Here is a 24,249-nt window from a genome sequence, read left to right as displayed (position 1 = left end):
CATGCTAAAAGCTCGTGTTTTGTAATAATGTTCGAAATCAAGACATGGAGGCCGGGATGATCTCAGTGGCGCAGTGGTTAGAATGCAGTACTGCAGGCAACTTCTGCTGGCTGCCGGCAGTTCGATCCTGACCGGCTCAAGCTTGACTCAGTCTTCCATCTCGGAGGTTGGAGAAGCAGTCGAGTGCATCATGAGGCAGACTGCATTTCTCACCCATGAGGCTCCTCCTTGTGCTTCCTTCCATCCTGCCCAAAAGAATGCCCCCACCCAGAGAGGCTCGGTTGCTGGGCATCTCATCGATGGGGGGATCTCCATCTTGCTTTCCAAAAACCCCACTTAAGAACAAAACAAACTCCAAACCCTGTTTCCTCTCCTGCAGATCTGTGACAGCAATGCCTTCATCATGAGATGTGTATTGTCTACCTGGCCAATCACGGGTCCGATTCAGTCTTGTTCCTGCCTCTGGGAATTGGACTCACCCCACCCCCGCTGTATCTTTTTCAGGGCTGCACATTCTGGCCACGCCCAGCCAGTTGACCACACCCACCCAGTCGGCCCCACCCAGCCACACCCCACCTCCAAAGGTCAACCACAGCCCTGATGCGGCCCTCAATGAAATTGAGTTCGACACCCCTGCACTAAGGGCTCTGTAAAAATGGCAGTAGTACAACTCAATAATTCTAAGGACAAGGCAGAAATAAACTACTTCTGGATACAAAATGACATTTCTCTATAAATGTATTTATTCTGTTTAAATAGACCAAATCCCCATTATAAATAATTTGGGGTGGCTTACAGAGTTTTTTATTTATTTATTTAACATACAGCGATGTTACATTAGCCAGGAAACAACAATGCTAATGCAGAGTAGTACTTGGCTGCCTGTTTGCTAGCTCTGTTTGGTTGAAGTTCACACACTTCCCAATGTGTGCCACAAGAGGGCGAGGTAGCTTTGTACCAGAAAGAAAGACTTTCCTGCAGCAGCATCTGAGGCCCTCTCCTTCTACCGAAGCCACCTCACAAATGGGAACTGCAACCAAGAAGGTTCCATGCCAGCAGAATTCTGATCATTTGCAGGAAAAGTCGGGTCATTTCCCAACCGAAGTGGTACCTATTTATCTACTTGCATGGAACTGCTAGGTGGACATCTGAGGCAAGTGACAGGAGCTCATCCCGTTACACAGTGCTAGGACTCAAACTACTGGAACAAAGACCATTTCCAGCCTCATTAAGTTACTGAACCACCATACCTCTTGCTTAGAATTAAAACTGAACTAAAAATAAAATAAACCCAGCATGTAACAAGATAATTAAAACACTAAGAACTATTAAAACCATAAATTAAATCTTCACAAAGTTACAATCTCATTACCAGTACAGCCATTTGTTAGGCTCCATCCTCAGGCCAGATGGCAAAGCCATGTCTTCCAGGTCCTTCCAGAAGACCGTGAGAAGACAAGTGAGAAAGATGTTCCAGAAGAGGGGTTCTTCAGCAGGAAAAACTCTCATCCTGGGTCCTGTCAGATGACATTTCTTATTGGATGGGACCCACTAACCCACTGAACCTGATGGGATGGATAGTGGTAATCGGGGAGACATAGTCCCTCAACTAACCCAGCCCTGCAATGGAAGGCTTTATAGGTCATTATCAGTACCTTGAATTCAACTTGGAAGCAAACTGATAACTTACACAGCTCAAGGAGCAGAGATGTAACATGTATTGATCTAGATCAGTGTTTCTCAACCTTGGAAGCTTGAAGATGGGTGGACTTCAACTCCCAGAATCCCCCAGCCAGCGCTGCTGGCTGGGGGATTCTGGGAGTTGAAGTCCACCCATCTTCAAGCTTCCAAGGTTGAGAAACACTGATCTAGTTGCATACACAATTGCTTGTGTCCCTACATTTTACATCAGGTGATGTTTCTGGATACCCTTCAAAGGCACCTTCATGTAGAGCACATTACAATGATCCATCTGAGATGTGTCGAGAGAGTGACCTAGAGTTATAACTCTAACAGTAACAACAGCAGAAAGGACGTCATGAGAATATCTCCGGCCACTCACTTCCTCTCTTCTCCTTAAGGATCCTCAAAAATGGGGCAATGGCACCCCACAGATAACAAGAGGCCTCGGAGATAACAAGATAACAAGAGGCCTCGGAGGTATTTTACGTCACTCTTGATTGGTTTATCAGAAACAGACATGTGGATTGGTTCTGCCCTAAAGGCAAGCCCTGAAAATTCCATGATTCTTTCACTTTGAATGGCACTTCATATAGGAAGAGTACTTATTATTATAGGGAAGCTTTTGAACGTTGATGTCGGAGAAGTCATCTGAGAATACTATGGATAATCAAGCAAACAAATACATCCACAGCAACCAATTACACCATATATTGCCTCATGCATGAGTCAGCACTCTCTAACTAATCCAGTAAAATCGTCTATTGTCTATGGACATTCTCAATTATCCAGGTCACAGTTCTCCCAAAGGTACTTTTTAAAGACGCAACTGGACTTTCTTGATTTTTCTTCGAAAACGTTTTGCTTCTCATCCAAGGAGCTTCTTCAGCCCTGAAGAAGTTCTGTCCTATTGGACACTTTACTGTTCCAGCTACTAAATTCAACATCCTAACAGAATCCTTCGTTCAACGACAGCAATCCCGGCTCTCCTGGTTGAGGTCGTTAAATGATTTTGTCAGTCATTAAGTGGACTCCTACATAAAGAGTGGGACGGGGGATGGAGGAGACCTTGGAAGACCCGGCACCACAGTGTTCAAGTGTCTCTCCACTCTTAGCATCGAAATTCCTGTTCTCAGCCAACCTGGGTGGCGCCACCTTCCTCGGTTCCTTCTATTGCACCTGGTGTGCTACATTTCCCACTCCCGTCTCTCTCCTTATGCCCTCTCTCTTTTCCACCCACTCTCAAGAGCAGCACCAGCAGCAAAACCTGACAATGTAAACATTTCAAGAGGAGAGAAAGGGGTGGGGAAGAGGGAGGCTTCCTGGATCTCTTTCCTGTCCAAGACTCAGCTACAAATATGAAAAAGCAGCAGGGAGGAGGCACTTTGAAGTTGCTAATCCTCTTCCTTCATCAGAGGTAGTCGTGCTCGGTGTATCTTTCAGAATGCAGCCAAGCCCAGTTATTATTCTCTTTTGGGCCATGATAGCTGGTTCAATCTTGACACTTATTTGTCCAGGATCTCTGTTCTGTCCCCGTCTCACACACGCACACAAACAGACAGCCGGGGGTTAAATAAACTGGCAGATAACCAATTCTTCCAATAAGAAGCTTGGCAGCAACCCAGTAGCTGCTTGCCAAGAACTGATGAGGATGAAGGCTATTGCTTAGCACATTGTAAGACGCCCTGAGCCTCCGGAGAAGGGCGGCATATAAATCAAATTAAAAAAAAAACAAAAAACCTTTACTCACAAACAAAATACACACAGTCAAGAATTGTCCAGTTCGTAAAATAAATCCAAGGCCGATAATGTTGTTTCCAAAGATGCAATGTGACTCGATAGTAGTTAGTTTTGTCCGTCACCGAGTCTGAATGGCCACCTCACCCCTTTTTATACCCTGTGGGGTGTGGTCCAGTGACTCAGCTTAATCTCTGGCACGCCTTTTCTTCTGTTGCACGTGCTTATCTCTGCGACGCTGCCAAGGATCCAGCCAAGACTCATTTCCCTCATCACTGTCCACCTGTGGCTGTGTGGACGTGCTTGGCCCCGGCTCTATTTCTTGCCCTTCGGTGGACACCGAAGGCATTGCCAGAGAGGAGTGTCCTGGAGAGGGAGGCCTTCCAACTCCTCTTCTTCACTCTCGGAGTCCTCTTCTGACGATGACACAGGCTCAGGTAATGGAGCCACAACAGTCTCCAAGTCCCCAGACCATGACAGAGGCCTTTTGAGCCTCTGTTCCTTCCCTTCTCGCTTGCGCAATGTTAACACAGGGTCTTCACGATCCAACTGGTACCTCAACCGTTCATAGGGTATCCCGACCTGCAAAGAGAGAAAATGAAAACATCATCAAAACCACAGTTTGTACCAGCAATGTGGGGTTTTTTTTCTCCTCCATCTATCTTTACCTATCATTCTATCACCTATCATATATCTATTTATCATCTATCATCTATTTATCTATCTTCTATCATCTATGTATCACATTCTATCACTTATCAGCTATCAGCTCTATCTATCTATCTATCTATCTATCATCTCAAACCTTTATTGTCAGTGCACAACATATGTACAATGAGATTGATTGGGCTCCCTCAGTGCACAACCCCCCCCCAACACAATACAACTCACAGTGAAGACAGAAAATCCCTAACCCAATAAATCATATTAACAACCACCCAATCCTATTGCACCAGTGTGAACATGTTACAGGTTGCGCCGGGCCTGCAAGTCCATCAAACTATGTAGTTATGATGTTATTTCTCATTCAGGAGTCCGACAGCCTACGGATAAAAACTGTACTTCAGCCTGTTTGTGTGGCTGGCTATGCTTCTCTATCTTCTTCCCGATTGTAGGAAGGTAAAGAAGTGGTGACCAGGGTGAGAATCGTCCCTGAGGATTTTCCTCACTCTTCTAAGGCAGCGAGCCCTAGCGATCTCATCTACTGGTATCAGGGCAGGGCAGCCCTCGATATTTTGTGCTGTGCTCACCACCCTCTGTAACGTTTTTCTATCCGCGGCTGTCAAACCGTCATGCCATACCGTAATGCAATAAGTGAGGACGCTTTCTATTGTGGGCCGGTAAAAGGAGATCATCAGTTGTTGTTTCACCCTGTTTTTATCGCAAGGCCCTAAGGAAATGGAGTCTCTGTTGGGCCTTCCTGGCCACCTGGATCATGTTGTTTTTCCAGGTGAGGTTTCCCCTGAGATGGACTCCCGGGAATTTAAAGAAGGAAACTCTCTCTACACAGCCCCCCTCGATGTAAAGTGGGGCAGGTTCCTCTCTCTTCCTCCGGAAGTCCAACACCATCTCCTTGGTCTGGCTGATGTTCAGGTGCAGGTTGTTTTTTTATTATTTATGATCTATCTATCATTAACTATCATCTATCTACCTATCACATTTTATCACCTATCATTTATCTATCATCTATCTATGTATCTGTCACATTCTATCACCAAACAGCTATCCATCCATCCAACAATATCTATCTATCTATCTATCATCTATCTATCTTTCTATCTGTATGGCACCCATCTTGCAAAGTTTATCTCTGCAGCTCATGATCTCCAGGCTCTGTTAATAACTGTTTCTAAAGAAAAGTCACCAGGATCATTTCCATAGATGCCCCCTCCCACTCTTTGTTTTTCCATCCTCCCATTCCTTCTCTCCCTCCTCTCCAGTCCTTCTCGGACAGAAATCCCCCATTTCTGCAGGGTGACCTGTTAGATCGGCGCAGGGAAAAGAAGATGCGACCAGCTCTGGTCCATTCAGCACTTTATTCAGCACAAGAATAAGACAAGCGACTGTGCTGCCGGGGCTCTTTAAATACGCTCCGGCAGGCTCAGCCGCCCAATGACAGTTCTTTAAATCTCCCGCCGGAGGATTAGCCAATCCCCAGCAGATGTCCTTATAAGGACATAACACTCCTCCCCCCCACTCCTCCCCCCTTAGTCTGAAAGCTGTCCATCAAGGTCACTATGCGTAACAAAGTCGCACAGGTAGGCGGGACGCCTGACGGTCCTAGAAGACCTGCGCAGTTCACTCCGAGCTTCGCCGCTGACCTGGGTGGGCGAAGCTCCTGTCCTCTCCGGCTCCCCGGCTGGGGCAGCCCGGATTCCGGCCGTCGAGTGTGCGGGACCCGTCCCAGCACCTCCGGCCGCATCGTCTGGATCTTTCTGCTGGTGCCGCCGGTCCTTCCCTCGCCCGGAGTCTCTGGAACCTCGCGGCTGGACATCGCTGCTGTCCGGTGGGTGCCATCCAGAACCCGGTAAGTCCGCTGGTGTTATTTTGGGCTTCTGCGGCTCCCTATGCTGTTAATGTTGGGCGCGGACGACCTCGCCGGGGTGGTGTTCGCCTCCTCTGTCGGGTTCATGTAGGTCAACCTTGCGGGGTTGGTGCTGGTCGACCTGGTCGGGTCAGTGGTCGAGGTCTCCCTCCCCGGTCGGTCGCTGGCTGGCTCTGCTGGGGTGTTGCTTGCCTCCCCCGCCTGGTTGTCCCCGGTCTACTTGTCTGGGATGGAGGTCTCCCTGGCTGGGGTGTTGTTGGTCGCCCTTGCTGGGGGTGTGTGGTTCTTCCCACCTGCGTAGCCCCCGGTCTACCTCAATGCTGCGGTGGAGGTCTCTCTCGCTGGAATGGCGGGTGCCCTCCTCGCTCGGTTGGTGTCGACGTCCCTCAGGCCGTGGGTACCGGTCTACTGCTCTGGATCTCCGACGGTTCAGCTCGCGGTAGTGGCATTGGTCGGCCTCGTTGGGGTGTGGTAGGCCTACCTCGTCAGGGTGTGGTAGGCCTACCTCGTCGGGGTGTGGTAGTCCTACCTCGTCGGAGTGTTGCAGGCCTACCTCATCGGGGTGTTGCAGGCCTACCTCGTCAGGCTGGTTTCTTCCCGTTCCCCTCCACCTTTTCCGGAGCTGGTCGATGTGACGTCTACAGACCTGTCCATCTTCCAGCTCCACTCTGTAGGACTTCGGGCCGGTTGAGCTCTCGATCTCGCCTTTCAGCCACTTCGGAAACCCGTGAAAGTTAAGTGTGAAGACCGGGTCTCCTGTGATGAAGGTGCGGGGCGGGTGGCTGGCATCTGATGGCACCTCTGGGTTGTACTGGGGGTGCAGTCGATCCAGATGTGACCTCAGTCTTCTCCCCATCAGCAGCTCGGCCGGGCTTTTCCGCGTCGTTGCGTGCGGCGTGATGTGCTGCATTAGGAGGAATTGGTCAATTCTCTCTTGCCAGTCGCCAGTGCCCATTTTGGTGAGGGCTTCCTTCGTGAGCCTCACCATCCTCTCAGCCTGCCCGTTTCCAGCCGGCCTGTAGGGGGCAATCAGGACATGGCGGATGCCCAGTCCTGCCAGGAACGTCTCCATGGGCTTGGAGGTGAGCTGTGGCCCGTTGTCGGACACAAGTACATCCGGTAGCCCATGCGTCGCGAAAAGCCTCCAGAGTGCCCTTGTGGTGGCCTCTGTTGTTGTAGATGCCATGGGCACGACCTCCAGCCATTTCGAGAAGGCATCCACCACAATGAGAAGATATTTTCCACTCATTGGTCGCGCGAAATCGATGTGGATTCTTGACCACGGGCTGCTGGGCATCTCCCATTTGGATGAGTGAGCGCGGGGTGGCGCTGGCTGGGATTCCTGGCACATCTGGCCATCCAGGTTTCAATGTCTTTGTCTAATGTGGGCCACCACACGTAGCTTCGTGCCAACCCCTTCATGCGCACGATGCCAGGGTGCCCCTTGTGCAGTGTCTCTAGGGTATTCTGCCGGAGTGCCCGGGGAATCACGACCCTGTCGCCCCAGAGGATGCAGCCCTTCATTGTGGTTAGTTCTTGCTGCTTCCTGATGAATGGGGTAAATTCTTCTGCCACCCTCTCCATTGGCCACCCCCGCAGGACCCAGGAGAGTACCTGTTTGAGAGTTTTGTCCTTCTGGATCTGCGCTGCCATATCTGCAGAGGTGACTGGGCAAATGGGGTCATTATCAATGTGAAATAGTCCGAGTGTGGGGGCGGGGTCCTCCACTGGCTCCTGCGATGGGCATCGGCTCAGGGCGTCGGCGTTCCCGATGGTCTTGCCGGGTCTGTGGATTAGTTTGTATGAGTACCCGGCAAGGAAAATGGCCCAGCGTGTCATCCTGGGCGACATGTAGCCGGGTGTGGGTTTGTCACCTGCTAACAGTCCCAAAAGTGGCTTGTCGTCCATGATGACCGTGAAGCTTCTTCCATACAGGTACTCGTGGAAGCGCTTGATGCCAGCCACGATGGCCAAGGGTTCCTTGTCCAGCTGGCTATAGTTCCTCTCGGTGCTGGACATCGTCTTGGAGAAATAAGCGATGGGTGCCTCAGAGCTGTTGGGAAGTTGGTGGCTGAGGACTGCTCCAATCCCGTATGGTGATGCGTTGCAGGTCAGCAGTAGTGGAAGCGTCTCGTGATATTGTATGAGCCCGCTGTCTGAGGAGAGGAGCCCTTTGATGGTCTTGAAGGCTGCTTCCTCTTCTGTCCCCCATCTCCACGGTACCGCTTTCCCCAGCAGGCGATGGAGTGGTTCAGCAGCTGTTGCCTTTTGTTTTAAGAAGACACTGTAAAAATTCAGTAGTCCCAAAAAGGCTTGAAGCTCTGCTTTGTTTTTGGGGGCTGGAGCTTCGTGGATTGCCCTAACCTTTGCTTTGGTGGGGTGGATGCCAGTGCCATCTATGAGATAGCCCAGGAACTCGACCTCCTGGACCCCGATGATGCACTTGTCTCTCCTGACTCTTAAACCCTTCTCCTTAAAGCGCTGTAAAACTTGTTTTAGTCGCTCAAGTAGTTGGGTTTTAGAATGCCCGGAGATTAAGACATCATCGAAGTATGGCAGCACCCCTGGAATGCCTTGGAGAAGGCGTTCCATCATTGATTGGAAAATTCCTGGGGCTGCACTGACTCCAAATTGGAGACGGTTACACTTAAATGCGCTTCTGTGGGTGACAATGGTTTGAGCCTCCGCAGTTTTTTCGTCCACTGGCAATTGCTGGTAAGCCTGGGCCAGGTCCAGTTTGGCAAATATTGTCCCACTCCCAAGTGAATACAGCAGATGTTGCACCACTGGAACTGGGTATGTGCTCTGTGACAGGGCCTTGTTGATGGAACACTTGTAGTCAGCACAGATGCGCACAGATCCATCATGCTTCATGGGGGTCACAATGGGCGTCTCCCATGCCGCATGATCGATTGGTTCCAAAACGCCTTGGGCTATCAGCTTATCTAGCTGAGCATCTACTTTGGGCCTCAAGGCAAACGGAACTCTGCGGGGCTTAAGCCTAATGGGTGTAATTGCCTTATCAAGATTAAAGGAAATGGGCTTTCCCACAAATTTTCCCAGCTTACCATCGAAGACTTCCTTGAACTCTTCGAGGAGGGTGTCGAGTTCATCCTGCCGAATCTGGTTAACCCCTTTGATCCCGAGCCCTAATGTCTTGAATCACTCCATGCCCAGCAGGGTCAGGCGGCTGTGCTCGACAATGGTGATGGAGAGGTCGCCTTTGAAATCGCGGAAAGAGGTTTGTAGTGAGGTTCTTCCCAGGACTCCGATGGGGTTTCCTCCAAAATCGACTAGCCTGGAGCGTAGGGGTTTCAGGTCCTTCTTGCGGATGATTGGTTTGATGCGCTTGAGATGTTGCCAGTCCATAATGGAGTAGATTGAGCCTGAATCTACCTCCATGGAACATGGGGTTCCTTCCAAATGTACGGTCACGTGGCACTTGGTGGCGGTGTCGTCATCGGAGAAGTCTATGGTCGTCTGGTGCACCGCTCTCCTCCAGTTCCCGTCGCTCTCCCCGCGTCTGGACTGGTAGGAGGACCGTTTGGATGCCCTCGCGTTGTCCTCCCGATTTTCACGTGACCGGTGGCTGGACGGCTCTGGAGCTGGTTCTTCGGCTCTGCAAGCTTCAGCGATGTGACCCCGCTTGTTGCAACGTCTGCAGGTCGCATCTCTCCACTTGCAGCTGGCCCTGGCATGGTCTCCTCTGCAGCTGGCACAGCGCTCCCCCCGGTCGCTTTTCCAAGCGGTTTCCCGCTTCGGGGGTCTGGAGACTTTATGGACAGCCTCTTCCTCCTCTGAGTCCGATCCGTTAGTCGATTCTTCTGTAGATGACTGTGGGGACCTGCGGATCTTGTGGATCCCTTTCGCCCGAAGCATCGCGGCTGCCGCTCTCTCGGATGTTTCGGAAGCCGTGGCTTCCTCTACCACGTCTGCGAGCACGAGCTTCTTTTTGCTCAAGAATTTTTTCTGTAGGGCTCTGTCCCTCATGCCAAACACAATGCGGTCTGCTATTGCATTGTCCACATGGTCAAACTCGCAGCTGGCAGCGATTTGGCGCAGGGCAGCCACAAATTCTTTGATCGTTTCACCCTCTCTCTGGTCTCTCTGGTGAAAGGTGAAACGGTTTGCAACCAGCGTTCCCGTCGGTGCGTAGTGGTCCTGCAGGATCTGTTGCAGGTTGGCCCATGGCAATTCCTCGATGTCCCTTGGCACTACCAGGTCGACCGCCATCTCCAGGACTTCGGTGCCACAGTGGGCCAGGAACAGTGCTCTCCTTCGGTCATCATCGATGTCTCGGATGTTGTTGCCTCTCAGGAACTGTCGAAATCTAATCATGTATGACTTCCATTTTTCCTTCCCTGGGCAGAAAGGTGCGAGGGTCAGCAGTGCGGTTTCTGGTGATGCCATGTCGCTGGAAGGATCCTACGTGTGACTTCAGCTCCTAGTGACTAGCTCTTCATTGTTGGCTTCGTGCCACGAGGTTCGTCGCTTGGTTCTTTGATTCCTTCGTCTCCAGTGTTAGATCGGGGCAGGGAAAAGAAGACACGACCAGCTCTGGTCCATTCAGCACTTTATTCAGCACAAGAATAAGACAAGCGGCTGTGCTGCCGGGGCTCTTTAAATACACTCCGGCAGGCTCAGCCGCCCAATGACAGTTCTTTAAATCTCCCGCCAGAGGATTAGCCAATCCCCAGCGGATGTCCTTATAAGGACATAACATGACCCCAGCTCCTGTTCCTGGCTCCTTCCCCATCTCTTTCTCCTCCCTTGGAGCTGATGGGTGCAAGAGGCTGAGCTGGGCAGAATCTTCCCTGCAGAGCAAGTAATCACAGGCAGGAGGGGCTGAGCCCCAGGGGAGCCCCAAGCAACCCACAATCCCTTCTTGGTTGCCTTAGAAAGACTTTGGGGACGAATGTTCCCCCACCCAACACTTCAATGGTCTTGGCTCTTGGGTATTTCCCAAGATCAGAGTTTTGATTCTTACATAGACTTCAGCAACTATCAGACTCACCTCCATTCTTATGATCACTCTCGATCTTGCTTGAATCACAATTTCTTCTGTGTCAGAAATACCAGACAAAGCCATTGGTTTTAAAGGAAAGTCAGGAGGTGAAATCCTCACTTCCTGAGAGAGAATTGTCCTACGTCTCCAGCACCTGCCTGATGGCAAAAAGAGAGGACAGCTGGTTAATTTTGGGAGCAGCGGCTCCTGCCTCGAATAGAGAAGGACTCATGCTAAGACCTTCAGAAGGGCCAGATGGTACAACTGCCTGGATTATAACCAGGCATCCTGAGAAAGATGCATCAGTACTTCTATCGGTTTATTATGGACCAAGGAAAAATGGTTGGCTGTCAAGAGGTACCGACCATGAGAAAGTGGAAAAGAACATTCCTGGGTATTATTCAGAAGTAATCAGATTGAAATTGTCCTTGCTACTATTACAGCTCTGATGGGACCACAGAGTTCTGTTTTTCTACCACAGCTGAAGCCATTCATACTCAGTCAACGCAGAAAGGGCCAGGGGTGGAGGTCAGTGGCTGTGTTTGTTTCACTTACATATCAGGGAGAGAATCGCAGCTCCCAAGGTTAAGCCTGCTACAATTCCCACAGGAATCTGCCACCCTGTAGCTAAAGAAAGGGAAACATGGTTTCGATTAGATAGATCCTCAGTTCCCTTCACTGGAGGTGCTGAGCAATTGAAGCATATCAGAGTTTGTTGCAGAAATTAAATCCAGAAAGCAGACACAGGCAAACTGATGCAGCAGGATTTATTAAATTCTTTATATACAAAATAATAAATGAAGTAAATTTTACAATACCAATATAGGTTCTTGTTCAACGTATTAGCAGTTACAAGCAAAACACACAGCAGGAGAGAACAGTTAGTTTCATTTCAGCAGAGCAGACTAGTTTCAGTTTCTCTGCACAGACTCAGAAGCTGCAGACTAAGACATGCCTTGGCTCCAGTCTGTCTCAGCTCCCATTGGTTGACTTAGTTGCTATGCCTATTCCTTGGCTGACCTTGTTACCATGTCTCTGCCAGTTCATGAATAATCTGACAAAGCATTTCTCAAGCTGCGCTAGACTACAGGAAGTGCCCCCACCTGAAGGAAGCCCCCCTCTTTCAAGATCATTCCTTCTGAACCCTGCAGCCTTGGAGGGGAGGGGCTTCCTTCAGGTGGGGGCACTTCCTGGGGGTTGCAGAAGGCAGAAGAAAAGACCTTGAAGGACAGAAGGACAGTATCTATTTCTACAGGTCCCAAAGATGGCTAAGAAAGCCAAGTTGTCTTTTAAAAACCACTTTTGGGACAACCATGAGCTGGATGGTTGAGAATCTCCATAGATACGTCTACATGTCATAATCGCTCAGCCCCTCACCTGTTTCCTCCTTCCAGGCCAAGACCAGGGGCTCCTGCAAGCCATCATGCTCCAGGTGGCACATAAAACGGTCCCTCTCCTTGGGGTCGATCTCAATGCTGATCCAGACATAATAGGTCCCATCCGAGTTGGGGGCCACGTTCCTACGGAAGGTCTCTTGTTCCCAGTTCTCTCCGTCCCTCGTCCAGGTCGCCTGGATCTCCTTGGGGTAGAAGCCAAAGGCCTGGCAGATGAGGACCTCCAGGCTGTCATCCACCACTCTGCGAGTCACCTTCCCCACTGGGGGTTCTGTAAACAACAACAACAACAACAACAAGAGAGTTCCCGGGATTTTCTGACCAAGTAATTTCATAACAGTGAAGACTTTATCTGGTCATCCTCTCCCACTACTCCTTCTCTTCTCCTGAGCCTGTGGGACCTTCAAAGATGGGGCATCAAAGATCTTTACATTTATTTTTGAAAGGGATACACAGAATTTGGGGTAAAGTTCTCAGGCCGACCCAAATAATCGTAATGCTTGGGGTGTCAGCACTTCAACCTGCATTTACTCTAGTGTAGGAAGGAGAAGCGAAGGTGTATATACTCTAGTATAAGAGTATATACACTAGTATAAGGTGTTATACTCTAGTATAAGAAGGAGAAGCGAAGGTGTCTGGAAAGGGATGTTTGACTTTTCACCTACTTATTTTCCCTGAAGAAATATCCCCTAGGAGATGGGATGGGAGGGGGAAATTCCTTTGAGCTGGAGTAGATTAGGGGTAGAATGACTTGGAAGATGACCAATGAGTGCAGGGGAGTGGGGAACGGAAAGGGAGGGTTTTGGGGCTGGAAGTCAGTGTTGGCTTCGATTGTAGTCGGGTTTAGAATGCCGTGCTTAATAAATAGGAGTTTTTCTTCAAAGACTTTGTTTGAAATGCAATTTATTTGAGACGACCTCGAAACTTGACAGGGGGTTTGATTCAGTTTTGACATTACAAACTGAATGTATTCAAGTTATTCAGGAACAGCCTCATCTTTTGGTTCAGGAATGGGACAACTTGCCACAGCCAACTGACAATTCCCCCCGGTTCTATCCGGCTCGCCAAACCGTTGGGCTCAATTGTGGTCGTAAGTTGAGGACAACCTGTATTTATGACAGTTCCACTGTCCTGGGGGTCACTGAATGCCTTCCCAGCCGGCTTCCGACAAGCAAAGTCAATGGGGGAAGCCAGATTCGCTTAATGATGGCATGGTCCACTTAACGACAGCAGTGATTCGCTTCACGATTGTGGCCGAAAGATCAAAAAATGGGGCAAAGGCACCTTTAAGACAAGTGGCCAGGGACGGGACATCAGGCATGGGCTGCTGCGAAAGACCAGGAGCAAAGACACACACAGGCTCGGAATGGCAGTGTCCAGATCCGTTCCAGGGCCTTTAAGAGCAGCAGAAATCAGCCGTCATGCCGTGTGACCCCCAAGGTGACTCCCCGGCCCGGGCAAGGCCAGAAGGGGTGAATTCCCCAACTCCGGTTCAGCCGACAAGGAATGGGATGTCGGGCCCGGGCTGCTGCGAAAGACCAGGAGCAAACACACACACACACAACCCACGCGCACAGCGGTACTGGTGAGGTTTTTAAGCGAGCAGCGCAGGAAGCCAGACTTGCCTTCACAGGTACGAAAGCTTCCTCTAAATGGAAAAATGCCAGGAGCAAGCAAGCGCTTCTTTTTTGCCCTTCCTGCTTGCTCCTGGCCTTTTTCCACTTGGAAGACGGAGAGGAGGAGGAGGAGGAAGAAGATGAGGGCGACGATCCTGGGCGTGTAAAGCAAGGCGTGAAAATCCACAGCAGGAAGCTCGGGGTGAGTAAAAAGGGGGAGCAGCCGAGCACTTTGTTTCTCCAGAACCGGTAGTATAAAAATGCTTAAAAAGTAAAAAAACAAAAAGTTCCCACGATCGCATGTCATTCAGCTGATTGTCGGAACTTTTTTTTAAAAAAAAAAAATACTACTGGTTTGGTGAACCAGTAACATTTTTTACTAGTGGTTCGGGCAAACCGGCCCGAACCGGTAGCACTTCACCCCAGGACGGAAGCATTTGGCCACTCACCTATCTTCCTCAGAGCTTCCTTCCTGTAGGACAGGTATCTTTGCAGCCACAAAATGCAGGTCTCCTCCAGGTAGATTTTATTTTCGTGGGACCACTCTGGATCTTCATCCCACTTCTCCTTGAACTTCCTGGCCTGGGGCTGAGCTGCCACCCATCTGAGGGTCTCCTCCTTGAAGCTGATGAAGTCCATCCCATCGTAGCCATAGCGGAACAATCCATCTTTGTTCCCATCTTCCCTGAACTCACAGCCCAAAATCACCTGCCAGGTATGAAGCCCTGAAGGAGATCCAAAGAGGGGTGAGTGAGAGGGTACAAATAGTCCTCGACTTACAACAGTTCACTTAGTGACCATTCAAAGTTACAAACGGCACTGAAAAAAGTGACCTAGGACCATTTTTCACACTTACGACCGTTGCCGCATCCTCCCGGTCACATGATTTACATTCGGATGCTTGACAACTGACTCCCATTTATGACGATCGCAGTGTCCCAGGGTCATGTGATCCCCTTTTGCGACCTTCTGACAAGCAACGTCCATGGGGAGGCCGGCTTGACTTAACAGGCAGGTTACTCATTTAAGAACGGCAGTGATTCTCGTAATGGATGTGGCGAGAAAAGTCGTACAATGGGGCAAAGCACACTTAACACATGTCTCACTTAGCAACATCAATTTGAAGCTCAGTTGTGGTCATAAGTTGAGGAATTACCTGTACAGTCGAAAGATCGCCAGGTAAATCAGAGAGTGCAAACAGGACACACAGAGCAAAAATACAGGAAAGCAGGAAACTCCCCCTTTACTTCCACAGCAGCCAATCACAGCTCAGATTGCCTCATGCAGTGGCTAGCTCTTGTTAACCATTTAGCTATAATGGTGGGTTCTTACTCATTGTCCAACCCTTCACTGCTCCAGTGATTAAATTTTAAATATCTTAACAATGGTCAGAAAACAAACTGTTCTAAATCAAGGACTACCTGTTGTGGCCCATCAGCTGCCAGCCCCTCCACCAACCGAATCAGATGAGGAGGCAGCGTGGGAGTCAGGGCCAGGATCAAGGCAACTTGAGAGTTCTGAGGGAGAAGAGGGAATGGAGCTGTCAGAGAGAGAGAGAGAGAGAGGGAGGGAGGGAGGGAGGGGGAGGGAGGGGGAGAGAGAGGGAGGGAGGGAGGGAGGGAGAGAGAGAGGGGGGGGAGGGAGGGAGAGAGAGAGAGAGAGAGAGAGAGAGAGGGAGAGAGGGAGAGAAGCAGAGCCTGGGCCATCCGTCAGCCCTCAGATGGAGAGTCAACAGCCCCTAGGTCTGGAAGTGGCTGATGAGGAAGAGGAACAGCTGGGTCCAGTGCCTGACCCGTGGATCTGCAGAAAGCAGAGGAGAGGAGAGCAGTAGAAATCTGTCGGCTGGTCCATGGGACGGAAGAGCCACCACTACTAGCGAAGCTCCACTCTAACTCTGGGGATAAAAAGCAGGGGGCAGAGATGAATACTTGGGGAAGGCAACTATTCATCTCCCCTGCTGGACAGACCTGTTAGCCTGAGGTGAAAGAGAAACTTTTTACCGGGGTTGCTGGCGCTCCTAATAAAGGAATCATTGCTTCAACTACAAAGGGATTATTGTGTTTGGGCAGCTGGGTCAGAACACTACCTGTATTCCACTCCTCAGGCCCTCTCCGCTTCATTAAGGAACCTCAGGCCAGGAGCCTTGTCCTCATCTGGCCCGTAGAGGGAACCCCAAGCTCTCCTTCCCCTCTTTATCCCACCTGGAGGAAAGTCTTTGAATGACTGTGCAATCCTAGCCTTCTAAATACTTTTTTTTTTATTGAAAAAGTTTTTCAAATACAGATTTTTACCCCTTTCCCCCCCCCTCCTACCTAACCCCCCCTCCCCCTCCCTTCCCCCCATGGCTTCTTCAAAATAAAATTATTGATATCAAATTAAATAATACTTTACCATCCTTTTACACCACCCCCCACATGCTAACCATTTCTTTCTAACATTGTTATTATATCCCCCTTATACTATAGATTTCAAAACAACCTTCAGCTATAAAACTATATACTAAATCCTAATTTGGCATTTATTCAACTCATAATCTACCCATTTCCTCCATCCCCATACATATATCTCTTAATTCAAATCTTTTACATATATTAATATCTGAACCTAACATCCCTTTTCCTAAACTAAACAATCAGTAACCTAACCTATCTCCACCCCTTTTCCTACAGGTCTACCATACATAATATTTTAATGTCTTTGTTCTTCTACCCACACCGCACCACTAAAAGATATTTCCATATATAAACAAAATCCTCAAATGACTTTAAGTTTGTAATCCACATGATATCTTCTGTAATGTCTTTCAACTAGATTATTAATTCCATCGCCCATGTAAGGGTAACATCAAGTTCTAATTCCAACAGTATGTTCAGTATCTTCAATTCTAAATACTTGATAGGCTGGTGGTAAATCCGCACGCCTGTTGACTGACAAAGGGCCCCGTTTCCCAGGCTTCAATCACTTCCTGTAGGAGTTTGCATACGTGCAGGAATTTTCCTAATCTCGAAGGCAAACCTCAGATAAGGAAGGTTACATGCACGTAGGCGCCAGGAAATGACATTAGAAAATAAGACCCTAAATCTGTAAATAAGAGGAGAGGAAGTGGGATGTATGTTAGATTTTAACTATAGCTAAACATTATAAGTGCTTAAGCAAGCAGTAATGATTAACCTATGATTTAAGTTACCTGGAAGATTCTGTGAGTCAATGATATGCTGCCAAGTACACTGTAACTTGAAAGTAACAAACTATATAATGACACTACGTAAGGCAATAAAGACACCACATATTTCTTCAACCTCTCGGTGTGTGGTCATTTACAACAACTTCTCTGGCTGTTTTTGTGCCTGCTCATCCAACAATCTTAGTAGCTGCAAAATTGAGTGGATCTTTTAGTGATTCCTGCAATTAGCTCTTTTTGGGTAGAGCTGGACTATGTCCAAGTGTGGGAGGAAATGTGGGTGGGAATGTGGGGGGTGGGTCATACCTTTGCAGGAAAGGAAGTCTAACATGGACATTAAATGTGGCATAGCCTCTGCTCACCATCAGTCAGGTGGTCGAGTCCTGGCAACTCCTCCAGCTCACTCCTGAAGACCCACTCAAGGGGCAAAAAGGTCTCCTTCTCCAGCTCCTCCATCCAGGACACCAGAGGCTCCACCCTCCTGGCGAGGCTGTCATAGCGAGTGATGGGCTGGTCATCCAGGTAGCCCCTAAGGAAGGATGGAGGCAGCTCCTGGCTGGGCTCTAATAGTCGCAGGTAGAAATAATGCAGGGAGTGCAAGCCTGAAAAGGGAGAAGAGCACAGGGGTGAAACGTGCAGGGGTTCGGACCGGATCGCCCGATCCAGTAGCGATGGAGGCGGGTGGTTTGGAGAACCGGTAGCAAAAATCCCTGCCCCCCCCCACGCCCAGCTGAGCCGTGCAATCATCAGAGGCTTTTTTTTTTATAATAGTCTGATTCTTCTCTTTCTTGTAATTCTTTGGTTAACCTATCCATTTCAGCGCATTCTAAAATTTTCCCTATTACTTCTGTTTCACTTGGTATTTTTTCTTGTTTCCAATTTCTTGCGTAGGTTATTCTTGCAGCAGTTAATATGTGGATTGTAAGATATTTGATATCCTTAGGGTATGATTTGTTAAATATTCCTAATAAAAATGTTTCTGGTTCTTTTTCAATCTGTGTTTTTGTTATTTGTTCCAACCATTTTTTGATGTTAGACCAAAATTTCTTTGCTGTCGGGCACGTCCACCATAAATGATAGAAAGTCCCTTGTGCCTTTTTGCACTTCCAACAAATTGGGCTATTTTTAGGTTGTATTTTTGCCAATCTGGTTGGAGACATATGCCACCTATAAAACATTTTCAGTTGGTTTTCCTTGTACGCCGTTGCTTTCGTTAACTTTAGGTTTACCTGCCAGAACTTTTCCCATTTTTCCAAAGGTATTGTGTGTTTGATATTTTGAGCCCACTTGATCATCGTTTCTTTGACTGTCTCTTCTTCCAATTTATAGCGTAGGAGAAATTTATAAATTCTACTAATTAATTTATTTTCTGAATCTAATATAATTTTATCTATTTCTTGTTTTTGATTATAAATTTCATATGTTTTTATATGTTCTCTATATTTGGATTGTATTTGAGTGTAAGTCCACCAGTCTATTCCAGAGGCTTTTTTTAAAAAACTTTTTAAAGCATTTTTTCTTCGGTCGAAAAAATGCTTTTAAAAGTAAAAGAAAAAGCCTCCGGTGATCACACGGCTCTGCTGGGATCATCAGAGCCTTTTAAAAGCATTTTTTTTCTACCACTTCTTTGGCCAAAGAGGTTGCAGAAAAAATGCTTTTAAAAGAAAAAAAAAGCTGGCCACGCCCACCCAGTCACATTACCCCCACACCAAGCCACGCCCACAGAACCGGTAGTAACAAATTTTACATTTCACCACTGGAAAAGCAGAATTAGGGGGTCTGTACTGCAGTTCCAGCCCCTCCAAAAGTTTGGAGGGGCTCCCCCTGTAACAAGTGGGCAGCTAGCTTTCCCATCTGCTTGGGATGGTTTATGCCTTTAAACGCAAGGAGAAAGCTCCCGCATCTGTTGGCTGTCCTTCAAAATATATGGGCAGGCCCGTATCTGGTTAAGGTGCTCCACACGCCCCACAATTTCTCTGGGGGAGGAGGGAGGGGGATTTCCAGCCAGCTGGTGTAGTCTGACCTCGATTGTAACTTTCCCCCGCCAATCACAGGGAGTCAGGATTCAGAATTAGAATCAGAATAGAGCTGGAAGGGACTTTGGAGGTCTTCTAGTCCAGCCACCTACTGAAGCAGGAGAACCTATACCATCTCAGTCAAGTGACTGTCCATTCTCTTCTTAAAAACTTCCAGTGATGGAGCCCCCCACAACTTCTGAAGGCGACTTCTGTTCCACTGGTTAATTGTTCCTTAGGAAGTTTCTCCTTAATTCCAGGTTTCTTCTCTCCTTGATTAATTTCCCTCCATTGTTTCTTGTGTCGCCTTCTGGTGCTTTGGAAAATAAATTGACCCTTTCCTCTTCTTTGTAACAGCCCTTCAAATACTGGAATACTGCTATCATGTCCCCACTAGTCCTTCTTTTCCCTAGACTAGCCAAACTCAAATCTTGCAGCTGTTCTTCATATGTTTTAGTCTCCAGGCCTTTAATCAGGGATGAAATGCTCCCAGTTCGGACAGAATCAGCTGATCTACTGTTCTGCGGGACCGCCTACTACCACCAATAGCCTCCCACTGGCCGATACGCTCCCATAGAGAGGGGCTCCTCCGGGTGCTGTCGGCCAAACAATGTCGACTGGCGGCCCCCAGGGGGAGAGCCTTTTCTGTGGGGGCACCTACTATCTGGAACGAGCTCCCCCCGGAGATACGGAGGATCCCGGATCTGCGCACCTTCCGCCGTGCTCTAAAGACCTTATTATTTCACCAGGCGGGCCTGGCCTAATTTTCTCCCTCTTTTATAAAAGATTTTTAATTTTTAATATCTTTTAGTATTTTATATATTCAAATTTTAAAATTGGTTTTAAATTGATTGGGGTTTTAATTTGTCTGGGCCAAAACTATTTAATTTGATTTTAATTCTACTTTTAAATTTTGTATGTATGTATTTTATTGTTTGGCTGTGCACCGCCCTGAGTCCTTCGGGAGTAGGGCGGTATAGAAATAAAATAAAATAAAAATAAAATAAAATAAAATAAAATAAAATAAAATAAATTAAAATAAAATAAATTAAAATAAAATAAAATAAAATAAAATAAAATAAAATAAAATAAAATAAAATAATAAAATAAAATAAAATAAAATAAAATAAAATAAAATAAAATAAAATAAATAATAATAAAATAAAATAAAATAAAATAAAATAAAATAAAATAAAATAAAATAAAATAAAATAAAATAAAATAATAAAATAAAATAATAAAATAAAATAAAATAAAATAAAATAAAATAAGAAAATAAAATAAAATAAAATAAAATAAAATAAAATAAGAAAAGAAATAATAAAATAAAATAAAATAAAATAATAAAATAAAATAAAATAAAATAATAAAACAAAATAAAATAAAATAATAAAATAAAATAAAATAAAATAAAATAATAAAATAAAATAAAATAAAATAAAATAAAATAATAAAATAAAATAAAATAAAATAAAATAAAATAAAATAAAATAAAATAAAATAAAATAAAATAAATAAATCTGGTAGCGATCATGGCGGGTGGTTCAGAGAACCGGTAGTGATGGCGGCTCAAGGCTCTGCCCAACTGCCCGGTTGTCGTTACTTCCTGGTTTTAATCAGGAAGTAATGTGTTTTTTACCCTCTGTGCATGTGCAGAAGGTTTTGCGCCTGCGCAGAAGGTCTGCACACGCATGTGACACGCGCGGTGCATCCACTTCCGAACCGGAAAGGAACGTAAATAGATTTCACCCCTGTCTTTAATCATCTTAGTTGTTCTTCTTTGCACTTTTTTTCCAAAGTCTCAACATCTTTTTTCTAATGTGGTGACCAAAACTGGATGCAAGTATTCCAGGTATGGAATTCTAAGGCTTTATGAAGTGGTACCAATTACTACACGTGGTTTTAATTCTATGCCTCTGTTTATACAACCAAGGATTATATTAGCTTTTTTGATGGCTGCTGCACACTGCTGGCTCATGTTTTAAGGGATCGTCCGCTAGGACTCCAAGGTCCCTCTCACAGTTACTGTTTTTGAGCCAGGTTTTGCTTAACCTGTACTTTGGTTTTTCCCACCCAGGTGTAAAACCTTGTTTTTCCTCTACATTAAATTTCATTTCGTTGGATGGGGCCCATTGTTCAAGTCTGTCAAGATCCTTTTGGATCCTGAGCTTTTCTTCTGGGCTGTTTGCTATTCCTGGCAGCTTAGTGTCTTGGTAGTACAGGGGTTTAAGGCACCCTGTTATTAAGCTTATTAAGACCAGCTGCCTGCAATTACTGCAGGGTTCGAATCTCTCCAAGGCTCAAGGTTGACTCAGCCTTCCATCCTTTCTAAGGTAGGTGAAATGAGGACCCGGTTTGTGGGGGCAATAAGCTGATTTTGTATAAATATACAAAAGGATGAAGGCTATTGCTGAGTACATTGTAAGCCGCCCTGAGTCTTCGGAGAAGGGCGGCATATAAATCAAATTAAAAAAAAAAAAGTGTCACCTGCAAATCTGATGAGTTCCCCTTCTATTAGCAATAGCAATACCTGTTAGGCTTATATGCACCGCTTCATGGTGCTTTACAGCCTTCTCTAAGCGGTTTACAGAGTCAGTCTGTTGCCCTCAATTTTACCCACCTCGGAAGGATGGAAGGCTGAGTCAACCTATTCCCTCCAATTCTCCTAAAGCTTCCTTGTTAGAGTGGGAGACCCGACTGTCTCCCCAGCAAAGCAATGCCCCCCCCCGCTCCTCGCCCAGACCACAGGGAGGTTTTCTGATGGAGTTCTATTTTTATTTTTATTTTTGATTTGATTTGATTTATATGCCGCCATTCTCCGGAGACTCAGGGTGGCTTACAATTACATGGCGCTCCCATGTAACACCGCTCCTGCGTGAGCTGCACTGGCTTCCAGTGGTCTTCCGGGTGCGCTTCAAGGTGTTGGTCATCACCTTTAAAGCGCTCCATGGCATAGGACCTAGTTATCTTCGAGACCGCCTGCTGCCACCGACGACCTCCCATCGTCCCGTACGCTCCCACAGAGAGGGCCTCCTCGGGGTGCCATCAGCCAAACAGTGCAGGCTGGTGACCCCCAGGGGGAGGGCCTTCTCTGTGGGGGCACCTACCCTCTGGAATCAGTTGCCCCCAGAGATAAGGAGAATCCAAGACCTTAGTGCCTTCCGCCGTGCCCTTAAAACCCACTTTTTCCAGCAAGCCGGGCTGGCTTAAGAAGAAATTTTTAAATGTTTTAATTGGTTTGTGATTTTTAATTTTTGGGCCCAATTTATATGTATTTTAATTGTTTTTAATATTCGTATTTCATGTTCTTAATTTTGGCTGTACACCGCCCTGAGTCCTCAGGGAGAAGGGCGGTATATAAATTGGAAATAAAATAAAAATAAAAATAAATGCGTTAAGCAATAGCCTTCATCCTTTTGTATATTTATACAAAGTCAGCTTATTGCCCCCAAGAGGCCTCGGAGGTACTTCACGTCACTCTTTTTTTTTTTTAATTTTGATTTATATGCCACCCTTCTCTGGAGACTCAGGGCGGCTTACAATGCATTAGTTTAGTTTAGTTTAGTTTAGTTTATTTGATTTGTATACCACCCTACTCCCGAAGGACTCAGGGCGGTGAACAGCCAAACAATAAAATACATAGACACAAAAAATTTAAAAACCAAATAAAATCAAATTAAATCATTTTGGCCCAGACAGATTAAAACACCCCAATAATTTAAAAACAGATTAAAATTTACATATTTAAAGCAACATTAAGCAACAGCTTTCATACTTTTGTATATTTTATACAAAGTCAGCTTATTGCCCCCACAAACTGGGTCCTCAATTTTACCTACCTTAGAAAGGATGGAAGGCTGAGTCGACCTTGAGCCTTGGAGAGATTCGAACTTAAAGTAATTGCAGGCAGCTGAATGTTAATAACAGGCTATTAGTCTGCTGCGCCACCAGGCTCAATTTTTGAGAGAGCTCCTCCCTTTTCCAGGCCAGGAGGGGAAGGGGCGGTGTTGGGCTCAAAAGGTTCTTATTTCACTTTCACTCTGGTCGATCAGAGATACAAAGGCGAGCTGATTGCAAAAGAAACACTAAACGTCCTTAAAGGACGCTCAGCGAAGCGCGAAGGAGTTTTTTTTGTTGTTTTTTTTAAAAAATTTGATTTATATGCCGCCCTTCTCCGGAGACTCAGGGCGGCTTACAATGCGCTAAGCAATAGCCTTCATTCTTTTGTGTATATTTATACAAAGTCAGCTTATTGCCCCCACAAACTGGGTCCTCATTTAACCTACCTTAGAAAGGATGGAAGAATGAGTCAACCTTGAGCCTTGGAGAGATTCGAACCTGCAGAAATTGCAGGCAGCTGTGTTAATAACAGGGTGCATTAAACCACTGTTCGGGGGCGGAGAGAGAGAGAGAGAGACCCAGGCAAGTGACACCGCAGGAACCGCCCCCGCTCTGCACATTCACTTTTCAACTTTCGCTTTCGCTTTTTTTCAGAAATGCAAACGCAAACCGATTGGAAAAAGAAAGACTTAAAAGTTCTTAAAAGAGGCTCCGCGAAGCGCAATGAAATTTGGGATGGAAAGGGGGAAGGGGGAAGAGAGACTTAGGAAGGGTACGCCCTCCCCTCCTCCCCCGCCCGAGGTCCAAACTTTCCGAAAACTCGCCCGTAAAAGCTCCCAACATTCTCCTTTCACTTTTCTCAGGAATAAAATGCGAACCGATTCCCAATGAAAGGCGAGCAGTTTTTAAACGAGGCTCAGCGAAGCCCGTGGGAAGAAGCAGCGGGGGAGGAGGGGGAGGGGGAGGGAGAGAAACCCGATCCAGGACATGAGCTCCCCCCCCCTTTCAGCTTCTGCCCACCCGGATACTCACCGCAACAGCCCCCCGGCACGGAGACCCCCAACGCCACCCCCAGGACCAAGAGGCAAGCCGGGCATAGGGGCATTTTCTTCTAACCACCCGGGGCATTGGCGTCTTCTGATTGAGAATTCTAATCCCCTCCGCCCCCGCTTCCGACCTCCGCTGAAGTTCTCTGCCCCTCCAACAAGCCACAAGCCAGCCCCCCACGCCCCCACC

The 24,249-nt window shown here is 47.1% G+C and overlaps 1 protein-coding gene across 3 annotated transcripts; it reads right to left on the bottom strand.

Annotated features, from left to right (window-relative positions):
- Window positions 1-3,276: 3,276 nt before the first annotated feature.
- LOC117668167 (major histocompatibility complex class I-related protein 1-like) lies at window positions 3,277-24,249 on the bottom strand. Of its 3 annotated transcripts, XR_015731810.1 has the most exons (8): window positions 24,046-24,249; window positions 17,521-17,760; window positions 14,427-14,702; window positions 12,345-12,632; window positions 11,523-11,594; window positions 10,977-11,125; window positions 3,421-3,999; window positions 3,277-3,322 (listed from the first exon to the last, which is right to left on the bottom strand). XR_015731810.1 is itself a non-coding variant. In XM_060693487.2 (7 exons), exons 1-7 carry the CDS (start codon window positions 24,116-24,118, stop codon window positions 3,733-3,735), a joined length of 1,365 nt encoding a protein of 454 aa, XP_060549470.2. In that variant the 5' UTR covers window positions 24,119-24,249; the 3' UTR covers window positions 3,277-3,732. The 3 variants fall into 3 exon arrangements, 2 of the variants coding, with proteins under 2 accessions (XP_060549470.2, XP_060549471.2); XM_060693487.2 differs by having other exon boundaries at window positions 3,277-3,999; XM_060693488.2 differs by lacking the exon at window positions 11,523-11,594 and having other exon boundaries at window positions 3,277-3,999.

This window comes from Pantherophis guttatus, chromosome 2, assembly GCF_059756535.1.
Source record: "Pantherophis guttatus breed Tessera chromosome 2, ASM5975653v1, whole genome shotgun sequence".
Taxonomy (NCBI): Eukaryota; Metazoa; Chordata; class Lepidosauria; order Squamata; family Colubridae; genus Pantherophis; species Pantherophis guttatus.
Note: the sequence above shows the minus strand (reverse complement) of the source record. Positions and strands in the feature narration are given on the sequence as shown.